At 44.8% G+C, this 14337-nt stretch overlaps 1 protein-coding gene across 1 annotated transcript; it reads right to left on the reverse strand.

Annotated features, from left to right (window-relative positions):
- Positions 1-397: 397 nt before the first annotated feature.
- LOC120110568 (periplakin-like) lies at positions 398-5573 on the reverse strand. Its single transcript, XM_039125878.1, has 6 exons — positions 4367-5573; positions 1895-2122; positions 1711-1803; positions 1378-1482; positions 861-1282; positions 398-716 (listed from the first exon to the last, which is right to left on the reverse strand). Coding segments are annotated over exons 1-6 (1029 nt in total). The 5' UTR covers positions 4547-5573; the 3' UTR covers positions 398-715.
- Between the last annotated feature and the right edge of the window lie 8764 nt (positions 5574-14337).

A 14337-nucleotide genomic window follows, 5' to 3' on the forward strand; every position in this document is an offset into this window, starting at 1 on the left:
AAGGTTTTGGCGACCAATATTGTGTGGTCACCTAAGGTACACCAACAATGACCAACGTTTGGTTGCCGAAGCAACTTTTCAGCGACCAAATTTGTAGTCGCTAATTCCCACGCCGACCAAATAGTTGGTCGTGGAATGTTTGTCTTCCGCTACCAAAAATATGGTCACTGAATGTCTATCTTCCCCCACCAATAGTTTGGTCGTAGAATGTATTGGAATGCATTGGCAACAAACATTTTTTGGTGGCAGAAAGTATTAACCTGTATTTAATTAATAATTCAAATTATAAGCTTAATATTTATTTTTGGGCTCGTTCCAAATCCTGTACAACCAACACAGCCTATCCATTATCCATATTGCACAATACATTTGCTCATCCAAATAGAAGTATACACAATGTTGGAGAATCCATAATCATTCATTATAAATATCATCATCTATAAGTCTAAAGTCAAGCAAACCTATTAACCATTCATCAAAATGTTTCATCCATACCATATGTTAAGGTGATAATCATCACCAAACACATCAAAATGTAAATTAAAAATCCCAAAATATCTGATCTTGCAATTCATCCAAACAACCATCATGTAGATAAAAATATGAATAAACAAAAAACTGATTTCTGCTTGTAGACAACTCCACCATGATCATCTGAACAAAAGCTATCCATGTACCAAAAACTAGATTCACATGCTCATAACTCCACCATGTATCTGAGAAAGCAAAAAAGAATACACAATCAATAACCACATGTGAAAAATAATAAACTAAAATTCAAGTATAAGTTCACAATGATATTTCACTTAATTTGGTCCAAATCTCTAAATAACCTACGTAATATAAATGAGAATACATACCAACGAGTATTTGTGCCACCAGTTGATGACATGGCCCCATCATGATGGATAGACGACTTATGCGTTTGAGTTTTTTCCTTTAAGAACTCTGTCACCAAACTTGTAAGATGTGCAATTTGCTTCTGTTCTTCCTCTCGCTCTTTCTTTTCCTCCTCACGCTCTCTCCTCTCCTGTTCCAATTGCCTCTGCAGCTCCTCACGCTCCATCTTCATCTCCTTCATCTCAGCTTTAAGTTTCTGTAACTCCCCAACATGGTCTTGTGACACACGACTAGGTGTGGAAGAAGATGAAGAGGGCTTCGGCCCATCCTCAAATCCAAGAATGTATCTCTTCCTTTTTCCAAGTGCCTGCCTAGACATCTCCTCTGATGTTAATTGCACACCGGATTGGGAAGATTCTTCTCGCAAGCTCAACATCTTTGACTGTCAATGCAAAGGTAACAACAGAATTAAATGTATATATAATCTTGCAAAAGCATAAAGTGATTTAAATTATTATTGAGATTTTAGATACCTACATATTTCACGGCGCAAATAGGATCAATCCACTCTTTGTTCTTCTTGGTATGAGTTTTCTTATAGAATTCTGGAAATTCAAGGTTTTCAGAACCATTAAACTCCGGCTGCAAAGTGTAATTTAGATTAGCATATAGCCACTATATAATAAAAAAACTAGAATAACTGTCAGATCTACTTGCATAAATGATTCCAAAAATATACATGCAGCAAACTAGAATAAAAAATCTACTTGCAGCAAATTATCTATTTTACAATAGCCAAAACTATCCCATAGACTGTTTCACAGGCAATTCACTAAAAATATAGCCAGTACATACTCAAAAATATATTACCTGTATAGTCATTGTTGCAACAAATGACCGAGATCCTGAACAATGATTGTACTCAAGCTTTTTCCTATTCTTTTTGCCAGCTTTTGATCTCACCTTCAAAAAAAATACAAATTAAAAATCTAAAGAAAACATTATGATCAAATATTTTACTTATAAACTCTGAAGCACTAAATATGTAAGTTACCTTGTGTTCTTTGCTTTTCCACACATCGTCAATTAAGTGGCGCCAATCCTCTTGAGTCACATGTTCGTATGGATGACTATAAGGATCCACATATAAGACGTTCTTAACATGCTTGTAATGCAATTTCATATTGTGCCTCCAATTTCTGTGAATATTGTAGCATTTTCTGTGGACAGCTTGCTGAGCTACTAGATTGCCATGATAATCATCCGAGATTTTGAACTTGTCCTAAAAACATAAGTAAAATCATTCTTTACCGGGAGCCGTTTTTCCGGGAATAAGCAATGACAGCATACAAAATTGCTCTTTCATACACTTCCAAGGTGGAAGATTATAAGGCATCACGATAACGGGCCACATACTGTACGATGTGCTCATATTTCCAAAAGGATTGAAACCATCGGTGGCTAGCCCTAACCTCACATTCCGCGGATCCTTGGAAAACTCAGGATGTTGCCGATCAAAGTTCTTCCATTCCTCCCCATCAGCCGGATGTCTTAATGTTTCGTCATCCACTCACTTCTCCTTGTGCCATCTCATATCTACAGCTATTTTCGGAGACAAAAATAAGCGCTTCAATCTCGGTGTCAGGAGAAAGTACCGCAAAATTTTATGAGGAATCTTCTTACCGTTACCATCATTCAGTTTATATCTAGGCTCATCACATATAGGGCATTTCTCCAGGTTCGCATTCTCCTTCCAAAAAAGAACACAATCATATTTGCATGCATGAATTAGCACATATCCCAAACCCAAATCTCGTAAAAATTTCTTGACTTCATAAAGGGTCCATGGAACAGACTTAGCACACTCTGGTAGAATTTCCTTGTATACCTTCATGTTCATGTCAAAAGAGGAATTGCTCCACTGGTTGTACACCTTAATATGAAGCATCTTAATAACGAATGATAATACTGTAAAAGTTTTGCAACCAGGATAAATGGGTTGTTGAGCATCATCGAATAACTTATCAAAATTCTGTGCATCCTCCCTCCCCAAGTTATTAGGCAATTCGTCAATATCGTCATTCATGAAAGCGCCCATGCAAACATCTTCCAGCATATTAGACAATTCTTCCCTATCATCGGTGCCATCCCCAGCCATTCTATCCTCAACACCTCCACCATTGTCACAGTTAGCATTATTTGAAACACAAGATTGATGCACGTGAACCGATTCTCCATGTTGCACCCAAATCTTGTAAGAAGGCGAGATTCCTTTTAACATTAAATGAATCTTGACAACTTGAATGCTTTGTTTTTTGTCATTCATGCACTCGACACAAGGACACCAAATATCATTTGCTGAGCCTAAATTTGCCACCGCAAATTCAATAAAGGACTTCACCCCTTCTCTATACTCTTTACTCTTCATTCTATTTTTTATTGTCATCCAACTCTTGTCCATTTTGACTGACCTACAAAGTACTTCATCAAGTTAGATTGATTAGTTTATAGATTTATTTTTGTATCCTGCAAAAAAAAGTTGCAACAGAAAACCAGAGACGGCCCAATACATTTGGAGGCCTAAGACAAATTCAGTGAATGAGATATTTCCTTTTTTTTATTATTATAATAATACTAAATTTTAATAAGTACAAAATAGTTAAAAAATGATATGAAAATAGATAGCTGTCAAGTATACTATTTCAACAAAGATGCATGAATCTAACAAAGATAAAAAAGCCTCTTCAGTTTAATATAATTCTTGAATAGGAGCATGAAAATATATTTAGTTTAAAAAAAATCCCATCTCCCATCTCCCATCTCCCATCTCCCCTTCGATACCACAGCACGGCAACCATTCAACCCAAATAGAAATGGGAAGAAAAAATTAAAAAAATCTCCACCCTCTCCAATCCCCCTATCTTTCTTCCCGATGGCCCACTGGATCGGAGTAACGTGAGGGAAGGAAAACCAAGACCAAAACATCCTCTGTTTCTCTCCACCCAAAACAAAACCACCGTCCCCAAATCCCTCCTCGCTCTCTCTCCCTGCCGGCCTAGGAAAAGGACCTAGCCCCAAATCTCCTCCCCGGTGGCGGCGGCGGCGGCGAAGGAGGAGAAGCCCTCCGCGGTGGATGCGGCGGCGGCGAAGGAGGAGAAGCCCTCGTCGGTTTCTTCTTCTCTCGCCTCGCCTCCAAATTCCCCGGTGGCGGCGGCGGCGGCGGCGGCGAAGGAGGAGAACCCCCGAGGACCCCCGGCCACCGCTCCCTCCCCCTCTCCCTCTCCCTCCCGGCCTCTGCAAAATAAAAGGGTTTCTTCTTCTCCCGGCTCGCCTCCACTGGTTCCCGACGACCCCCGACGACCCCCGGCCACCTCTCCCTCTCCCTCTCCCTCCCGGCCTCTGTTTCTCTCCCAGCTTATCAATCCTCTCCCGGCTGGCCTCCTAATTTCCCGACGACCTCCGGCCACCTCTCCCTCTCCCTCTCCCTCCCGGCCTCTGCTAAATTAAAATCGAGAAGAGAACGTACCTTGGGACGCCGACGCCGAAGGGATGACCGAACGGGCGAACCGGCGAACGGGCGATGCCGACGTGCAGACGTGCGGGTGAAGGCAGGGTGAAGGCGGGGTGAAGGCGGGATGAAGGCGACGTGCGGGTGAAAAGGAGAATAGGGAATTAGGTTTTTTTTATTTGGTTTCCCTGCATTCATACTTTTCGCGACTAAATTGGTTTAGTCGCTACAGATGAACCTTTAGGAACCAAAATTTAGTCGCTAAAACTTTTACCTCCAGCCCGCACGAAATACTGGACTCGCGCCAACTTGGTTTTGATTTTCTACGATCAAATATGCATTTAATTGATGTAAAACAATCATTCAGTAACTAAAAAGGATGCGTGCAAATTTATTTCGGAGCGGATTTTCGATCCTGTCCGTAGGATGTCCAAGAATTCTATATATTTTTAAGCGAATTTTCGTTCCTGCCACGTCCTCATGTCGCGTATCCTGTCGATCTATATATTTATTTGATAAGGAGTCAAGCATCGAGCTCGAGCTTTTAAAATTATATTATAATAATAATAAAAAAAAGAATTTAAGTATGAAGAAAAGTTGTGGGATTGAGATTTAGCCGAAGAGACAAGAATATGCATGCCTAAGTGAATTAAGATGTCAAATGGCACCGTTTGAAAATAAGTAGTTTTTTCTTTTTTTGAACTTAGAAATTAGCATTTTACAGGGGCTAGCACAACATCGTTAGTTTTACCTCCAGCCCGCGCGAAATATTGGACTCGTGCCAACTTAGTATTGCTTTTCCGCGACTAACTATGCATTTCGTCGGTGTAGGATATTTATTCCGTCACTAACAAGGATGTTGGTCGCCGATAGCCTTCTTTTCCGTGACCAAACGTTAGTCGCCCAAAGTTTTACCGCCACCCGCCAACTTGGTTTTGCTTTTCCGCGACCAAATATGCAGTTCGTCGGTGTAGGATAATTATTCCGTAACTAACAAGGATGGTGGTCGCAGATAGCCTTATTATCCGCAACGAAACGTTAGTCGCCAAACGTTTACCTCCACCCCGCCAACTTGGTTTTGCTTTTCCGTGACCACATATCCATTTCGTCGGTGTAGGACAACCATTCAGTAACTAATAAGGATGTTGGTCGCAAATAGCCTTATTTGCCGCGACCACGATTCATGTAGTCGCCGAAAGTGGTCGCTGAAAGTGTATTTTCTTGTAGTGAAGCATATAATGATGTCATAATGATCAAATTAGAGAGACGAATGAGGTTTTTGGCTTAATTCAGCGTTGTCCTGTTAAATGATACCATAATATAAACCAAATGATCAATTAGAAAAAAAAAAATCTGGACTTGCCTTTGCCCAGCTCAAAATTCTATATGACTTGTCCCATACAGTCTACTAAAATAGAGACTACTGCTACTTACCAACCTCCATTTACCGCTCAGTACACCAGTCTGACATGAAAGTTGGTAATTGACTCAATAGGACTCATGAATAGAGCAATGACAGTTTTTTTAAAAAAAGGAAAAGAGGAACATAGTGGCAGTTTCACTTTGTTAAAAAAAATGCAAGATTTATGTAGTGTGAAAAACTGTACGTCAAAAATACCGAATAGAAATTTGTCGAGGCTTGTATTTGGGAGAAACTCGTAGACGAGTAGTTTCTCTTTTTCTTCCAGACAACAACCTAACAGCCTCACGAGATTTCTGTGTTCAAGCTTAGCAACAAAAGCAATCTCATTTCTTAACTCCGGAAGTCCTTGCTGTGAACTTCTGGAAAGTCTTTTCACAGCTATATCCTGGCCATCTGATAGTTCTCCCTGTTGCGAATACAGCAGAATACAGGAAAGAGTGTGTGTTGTATTTAAATTGAATGGACTTAAGCTATATTCCCGATATAAATTAGAAATAGAGTAGGTTCCAGACTTAAAGTCGTGTGTTAATTGTACCTTATAAACTGGACCAAATCCACCTTCTCCGAGTTTGTTTGTCTCGCGGAAGTCTTCAGTAGCGGCTCTAAGTGTGCCCAAATCGAAATACAGAGCTCCAATGTCTTTATTTTCCTCATCTTCAATAAAATCCGGTAGCCATGGAACCGCATGAGAGCTTTTTAACGAAAGAAAAAGTGCTTGCGTCCTGTTTTGAAGCCGTACAAATTAAACTTGACGTATGCAATACTTACGGGATACTTTTAAAAATGTTCTCCTCCTCCATGAACAGATGAAAATGGCTGAGAGGACCACCAACGCGCCAACCAACGGGATGACCAAGGCTACGTTCTTTTTCCCTGATCCAAATGTTAATATTTTAATTAAGCTCATCTCGTTAGAAATATGACATCCCACAGTTTAAGTCAAAGCCGGGGGATCCGGCGAAGGCTCTCCGATGCTTAAGTCAGAGAGGAATTTTGAGATATTTTAATAGAGATATTTCTGGCGAGGAAAGAAGATGCCCCCCTTTCTCAAGTCCCCCTTTTATAGGAGGGGGTGTAGCGATTACACGCAATTGGATGTGATTGCACAAATATTGAGTTAAATAAATTATCTTAGATGATACGGGATTTCAGGCTAGCTGGCGATCGGTTGAGATTGCGAGGATTCAAATCTTGACAGCCATTGTGCCGGAGACTGCAGAATTTGATCCCGGATATGGAGGATTTGGTGATCCCTTCTTTAGGCGGACCGGCTTGGCTGTTGGTGGGGTCGAGGTCGGTCTCAGCTTCTGACTAGGTCTTCCTTGACCTCGAGGTCAATCGGACTTTGCTCAGCCGAGACCATGCCTGCCGAGGTCGTGCTTGCCGAGGCCATACTTATCGAGATTATGCTTGCCGTCGGATTCGCGTGTTTTAATTGTGTGTGTGGGATGATCTGACTAGGTCTTCCTTGACCTCGAGATTAATCGGACTTTACTCAGCCAAGACCATGCCTGTCGAAGTCGTGCTTGCTGAGGCCATACTTATCGAAATTGCGCCTGCCGTCGGATTCGGGTGTTTAATCGTGGGTATGGGGTGGTCCACTTTTCCCCCCATCACTTAGAAAGGCCACCATGAGAGGAATCAGTTGCTATTGAACTTCTTCTACAGTGGGGACCTAGTTTGATGTGGCTTGAGAAAATGTTTAGAATCCTAGCCACTACAACTCCTTTTCTTTTCTCAGTTACAATATTATATGCTTTTTTTTTATGGTTCTGGTTGGTTTATGTTTTGGTTTCGGCATCTCTCCCCCCAACTTGAGTCTATTCAAGGTGGAGGGAAAAGTCTCTCATGATGATCCACTTGGACACCCACCGTTACGATGCAATAATAAATTTCTAAAATAAAGATCTAGTAAAACGTTAAAAGAGCGAGGTACAAGAGGACATTCGTATTTGAGAAATATTCACACTCAATTTCATAAAGGCTATTCATGTGGTATGATTCCAAAGCCTCCCGTAAGCAAATTCAGCTGTGACAGAACAAATCTCATTTCTTTTAAAGTTCACCATCGACTAATTCATCAAGATAAGCTTGAGAAAGTAAGAGCAAACATATAAGTTATACTAGGTACTTCCTATTCCAAAATTTATTTGTATTCACCGAACAAAGTAATAACAAAAGTAGAGAATATTCCGTTCTGGTTTCAGGCTCTAAACTCTCCCACAGAAAAAAAGACATGAAACTTTTCGAAGCAACCAAGGTATCTGCAATTCCTTTTAAAAATACTGTGGGGTTTATATTCCTGTTCAAGCAAGCATCCAGTCAAATGTAAGATGAAAATGAGAAAAAGTTTTTGCGTCCTGTTTTGAAGCCATACAGATGAAAATGGCTGAGAGGACCACCAACGCGCTAACCAACGGGATGACCAAATCCACCTTCTCCGAGTTTGTTTGTCTCGGAGAAGTCATCAGTAGCGGCTCTATGTGTGCCCAAATCGAAATACAGAGCTCCGATGTCTTTATTTTCCACACCTTCAATAATATCCGGTAGCCATGGAACAGCATGAGAACTTTTTAACGAAAGAAAAAGTTTTTGGGTCCTGTTTTGAAGCCGTACAGATGAAAATCGTTGAGAAGACCACCAACGCACTAACCAACGGGATGACCAAGGCTACGTTCTTTTTCCCTCATCCAAAATGCTAATATTTTAATTAAGCACATCTCGTTAGAAATATAAAAGCCCACGGTTCACATAAGAAAGGCATATTGTTATGTCATTCGTTTTGGAGCTTGGTTGAACCATAATATTTCTGAGCTCGTCTTGGATACCTTCGGACTTTGCTTATTTTCGGCCCATCAAGCTTTATATTGAGTCCAGCCCGGCCTATTCATGCTTTCATGGGCTGGTTATGAACGCATGCCCTATGAAGCAGTTGTAAGCCACCGTCACGGCTTCAATGCTCCGTGGGAAGTAAGTTGACATGATGTTCACCGACCGCTGCAGGCTCTGGTGGCAGTCATCCTCCGACTGATCCCTCGTGCACTGCAAGTTAGTCATATTGACCTCTCCTGTGGCAAACAGACGCGCCGACCTGTATGCCGCCCGCTCTGTCAAGTTAGTCATCAGGTTTCCCACCTGTCCTCCAGAGTCTTTTGAGTTGATGCTGATTCTGTAGAAAAAAAATGGAAAGTCTCGACTAAGCGACTTAAAAGACTTGAAGACTTAAAAGGCTTTAAAGACGAGAGTTTCAAGAGGAGCTTAACATTAGGTTTTTTCTTTTGACCGGGTCTGTTGACCATCAGTATTTAACTTTTAGTCCCGTGCATATTTATAATTTTATAGCTGTTGCTGGAAATTGGACCCGGGGGCGACCGTCGGCTGAGGGGAGAGGAGCTCCGCTGCTGGAACGGTGGGTGGCGGTACGTCGGCTGGTGGCGTCCTCCGGAGGACCTGCAAGAAGCAGGTGGCCGGGCTTTCCGGCGCCGGCCCTCCGATGCTTAAGTCAGAGGGGGCCAATATAAGAGTGGAGATAGCAATCAGAAGTTAAGAGTTTTTTTTTCCCCCTCCTCAAATGGAGGGATTCCCCTTTTATAGAGGGAGTTGGGTTACCTGTGATGTGACAGGGGGGATTGTCCTCTTTGTGATAATTGAGCACGATCATGTTCATTAATGGCGTCGTGGGGGATGAGACCGGATCAGACCGGAGTCAGCGAATTGTCGTGGTTGATCGGACCTGGTGGAGTGGTTCAACCGCCCGCTGTGGAGGGCCTGGGGTCCGTAGATAACAAGCGCATTAATTGTTGAGTGAACCGGTGATCAGGGAAGGCCATACGCTTTGATGGTCGAGTGATCCGGAGATCATCCTGAGCCGCGTTCATTAATGGTTGAGTGCACTGGAGGCCTGCAGAGGCCACGCGCATTAATGGCTTGACGACGGTAGCAGAGTACGGCGGCGTTGGATATCTAGGGTCAGGTTCCCTCAAGGAACAGGCCGGGGTCAAATATTTGGACAAGGCATTTTGGGGCTCGGCACCGAGCCGAGCCGGTTGCCCAGTTGGGCGCCTTCAACTCGAGCGTCGCGAGGTTGGCGCATTCTGGTCGGCGCTCCATGGTCGGGCGCCTTCTGGTCGGCGCTCCCTGGTCGGGCGCCTTCTGGTCGGCGCTCCCTAGTCGGGCGCCTCCGTTCCGGGACGACTTGGGTTTTCCCCCAACACTACCCCCCGACTTCCGAGCTCGAGCTGGCCACCAGCTCGAGCGCGGGAAGTAGTTTTAGTTGGGCTATCACGGATTAGGGAAATTTCGAATTATCGCACGCTTCGAAGCGCTTTTAATGGGCGGTGTCTCTTCTTTCCCGAAACGTTTCATTATTAGGGTACCTTTTCATTTCTCGAAGCGTCCTCGCATCGTGGGCTCATGATGGGGCCATACGATCCGACGAGGCGCTCCTGTGTTCGAAGCATCAGCCTGAATTAAATGCGGCGCTCTGACTCTCGGGCCGACACGCATCATGATCTGAACGGAGAGCGACGTTCTTTCTTGCTGATCTGGGCCGTTGGAGGGATCTATATAAACCCCTACCTGGCCTTCGGCTGCTTTCTTATTGTCTTCTTCTACCTTCACTTTCTTCTCAGTCCGAAACGGCCGTTTCGCCATTACCTCCGGCGAACTTCCTAAGGTGTTTCCCTTTTCATTTGTTAGGAACTTTCTTCCTTCTTTTTTCTGTTCCCAATGGGTCGTGGTCCGAGTGAGTCCGGGTCTACCATGAGCGAGCTAGAGGTTGAGATGGTCGAGGAATGGTTTTTTCCTCTGCGGGGGTTCCGTTTGGAACCCGCTGGGTTGGGGGACCGGGTAACGAACCCCCTGTAGGCCGGATCGGAGTGTACTCGGAGGCACTCTGGGCCGGCCTACGATTTTCTCTTCATGGGTTTGTGAACGAGTTGCTCGGGGAGTACGAAATCGTCCCTGCGCAGCTTGCTCCGAACGCATGGAGGACAATTATCGGGTTTCTGTCCCTATGTATGGCGTACGGGATCCCGTCTTCCGTGAACGTCTTCCGGCGACTTTTTTCACTTAAGTCTAACCCGGGAGACGGAGAGTGGCTCTACATCGCCTTTCGGGCTGGTCGGCCACTCTTTCATGGCGCCCCGTCATCCATTCATGGTTGGAAGGAAAAATTCTTTTTCTTGAGTTCCGAGCAACCATGGGGGTTCAACCCTAGGTGGAGGCGGAGCCGGCTCAAGATCGCTAACCAACTCCCCAGGCTTTCCTCGCGCGAGCAGGGAATCCTTGACACTATCCGCAGCCTCGGGGATGGCATCCTTCTGAACGGCCTCGTGAACGAGGATGCTTTGATCAATGTTGGTCTGAGCTCGGCGCGCCCTCCGGGTAAGGGTGGTAACTAAGGAATTCTCCTTTGTCCCCCCTTTTCTTTGCAATATTTGGCTAACTTCTTTTGTTCGTCTTTGCAGATATTGCAAAAATGGTGACCAAGAGCGACGTCTTGTACGCTCGTTTCCGAAAAAGGGCAGCCGAGCTCGCGGGAGACCCGCCTGAGCCTAAAAAGAAGGCGAAGATCTCGGCTGTTGTGGCCGCCGAGAAGGGCACTCCTCGTTCCGAGCACTCCGAGGCTGGTCGGGGGGAGGGCCCAAGTTCTAGGGGCGCGAGCTCTGCTGGAGCTACGGTGGCGCTCCCGTGCCCGGCGCTGATTTCGCAAGTTCCTGGTCGGCAGGAAGTTCCGAGCACCGATCAGGGAGGAATGAGCTCTACGGCGGTTTTCGCGCTTGCGTGCCCCGCCCCAATCCCACAGCAATCGGGTCGGCATCCTGACCGACCCCAACTTCCTAGTCCCGATCCGGGGAGCAGCCAGGAGGCTGCAGAACCACATCCGCCGAGCCCAGCAGGGCTTAGCCTACCGGGCCCGTCGGGTCATCAGGGTCACCAGGAGAGGTTGCCCTACGCTCCCGGCTGGGCGGTTTTCGAGGGCGATTCGGCTCTCGATAATCCTCAGATGGCGCGTGAAGTTCTTCGGGTCGCGCTGCTCCCGGCCGACCAGGCCAAGATCCGATCCATGAATTATGGTGCCTTCATGGATGCGACCGTCTGCTCTGCCGTCCGGGTAAGTTTGCCTTCGTATTTGTGTAAGTTTGTTTCGAATTGGCTCGGATTTTGTTTCTTATTTCCTTCTTTTATAGCACCTACACGAGATCGAGACGCTGATGCATATAGTCCAAGACTACCGGGACCGGGCCCGAAGGCATCAACGCAGGCAGGAGGAGGCCGAGTGATGACCCAAGGATTGATTTAAAGATTGATTTTGATGATCACAAAACCTTGAAGTATAATTACTAATGTTTGTGTTGCAAGAAGAAAGATATTTATTTTGCTAGAAACATAACAAGTTGGAAGAACACAAGAAGGCCTCCAAAGCTCTCAAGAAAAGTTGGAAGAAAGCTACAATTTATTGGCCCAAGTCTCAAGTTCAAAGGATTCAATTTAGAAGAGCAAGTTTTAAGAAAAATTCAAAGGAAAGGCACTCGAGTCGACTCCTACAGTTCCGAGTCGACTCCAAGAAGCAACAGACAGCCGGACAGAAAGATTCATCTCAGAACCTGTCAACGAGTCGACTCCTGAAGAGCGCGAGTCGACTCCGATGCTTGCCGAGTCGACTCTAGGGTAGTACGAGTCGCCTCCAGGGAGTCACAGACAGAAAGACAGAGAAGTTATTTTGGACCCTGAGAGCCGAGTCGACTCCAGTGGAACGCGAGTCGACTCCGATGGTTGGCAAGTCGACTCCAAAGAAAGTGAGAGTCGACTCTCAGTGTTACACAAGGAAAAAGTCTGAGAGCAGTTTTCGGGTCTGAGATTCGAGTCGACTCCAGTGGAACGCGAGTCGACTCCGATGGTTGGCAAGTCGACTCCAAAGAAAGTGAGAGTCGACTCTCAGAGAAATACAAGGCAAAAAGTCAGAGAGCCAATTTCAGACACTGAGAGCCGAGTCGACTCCCGCAAAGTCCGAGTCGACTCCAAGACAGCGCAACCCCAAAGACAGAAGACGGTATTTTCGTCTCTGAGAGGCGAGTCGACTCCAAGACAGTTCGAGTCGACTCCAAGGCAGCGCGACCCCAAAATACAGAGGATCAGTTTTCGGGCTCTGAGAGCCGAGTCGACTCCAAGAGAATCCGAGTCGACTCGAGGAAGAAAATCAGAAAGTATGTCCTCTGAATTCATGGGATGAGCCGACTCCGAAGATGCCAAGTCAGCTCCAGATGTTGGCGAGTCGACTCCGGGTTAAGACGAGTCGACTCCCAGTCGAGGATGCACAATAATTCAAATTTGGAACAGTGGCCGAGTCGTCTCCAGTAAAGCACGAGTCGACTCCTGCAACAGACGAGTCGACTCCTGATCGCGCGAGTCGACTCCGATCCCGACGGTAATATTGTCAGGAAGTGCAGACTATGTCCAACGGCTCTATTTTTGTCTCTAACGGCTATATTCTTGTTTCCACACCATCTAAAGCTATAAAAACAAGAAGAGAGCTAGGGGAGAACTCATGGAAGTGGGAGAAAACATCTAGGAAAGAGATTACAAGGAAAATCTCCCATAAGCACAAAAGGGCCATTCAAAGCAAAATAGAGAGAAGAAGAGCATCCAAGTGAATCACAAAGCTTCCTCTTCATCCGTGTGCTGCCTCGGAAATCCTCTACTTCGTGCCAAATCAGAAGAGGGTCAAGTAAAGAAGAAGCCGAGCTCCTTCATCTTCAAAACTCGGTTGAGGGCTTCTCTTTACACTATTTTGTTTATATTATTATATTTGCTTGTGTAAGAAGCTTTGATTTGTTTTAAACTTTGTTTTTAATATCTTGTAACTTGATTCAATCAAGGGATTGAATCAAGGGGTTAAGGTTTGTTGGTGAGCCAAAGGGAAAACCAACGGTAATAGGTTTGTTGGTGAGCCTAGGTTGAAACCAACGGTGTAAGGGTTTGATTGTGATCCCGGAAAAACAATCGGGGTGGTTCTAGTCGGTGAGCCTGGGAAAACCGACCGAGTTCGTTGTGCGCTCGTAAAACAACAAGTTGGGTTGTGAGCTTGTAAAACAACCGGCTGTAATCTGTAGGATTATAGTGAAATTCCCAAGAGGTCTTGGGGAGTGGATGTAGGTGCTGGGGTGCACCGAACCACTATATGTTTGTTGTGTTTGTAATGCCTCTTGTCATTGTCTAACTAACACACTTACTTATTTAGATAGATTGCTTGCTTAACTGTTATCCGCACATCCTTTAGTTGCAAGCATACTCAATCAAGTCACATTCTATACATCAAACTGTTGCTAAGTTTGACTTTCACTGTGCATCCATACAACTTAGCATAATCAATCAAAAACTTTCAGAAGTAGGTTAAAAGTTTTAAAAGACCCAATTCACCCCCCCTCTTGGGTTGTATCTACTGGGCAACAAGTGGTATCAGAGCAGGTGCTCTAAGATTAATTATTGATCTCACGATCAAGAGCCAAAGATCATGACAACTCAAATAGATAGTTTTCTAGGAGAAGGACAATCAATTGATACA

This window comes from Phoenix dactylifera, chromosome 4 (assembly GCF_009389715.1).
Source record: "Phoenix dactylifera cultivar Barhee BC4 chromosome 4, palm_55x_up_171113_PBpolish2nd_filt_p, whole genome shotgun sequence".
NCBI lineage: Eukaryota > Viridiplantae > Streptophyta > Magnoliopsida > Arecales > Arecaceae > Phoenix > Phoenix dactylifera.

Excerpts from the sequence above, each read along its gene's own strand:
- LOC120110568 (XM_039125878.1), bottom strand. The coding sequence starts at position 4,546 with ATGAATGCAGGGAAACCAAATAAAAAAAACCTAATTCCCTATTCTCCT. Across the intron at positions 1,804-1,894 it reads GGAAAAGCAAAGAACACAAG|GTGAGATCAAAAGCTGGCAA; the intron begins GTAACTTACATA and ends TTTTTTTTGAAG. Across the intron at positions 1,483-1,710 it reads TTGCAACAATGACTATACAG|CCGGAGTTTAATGGTTCTGA; the intron begins GTAATATATTTT and ends TACACTTTGCAG.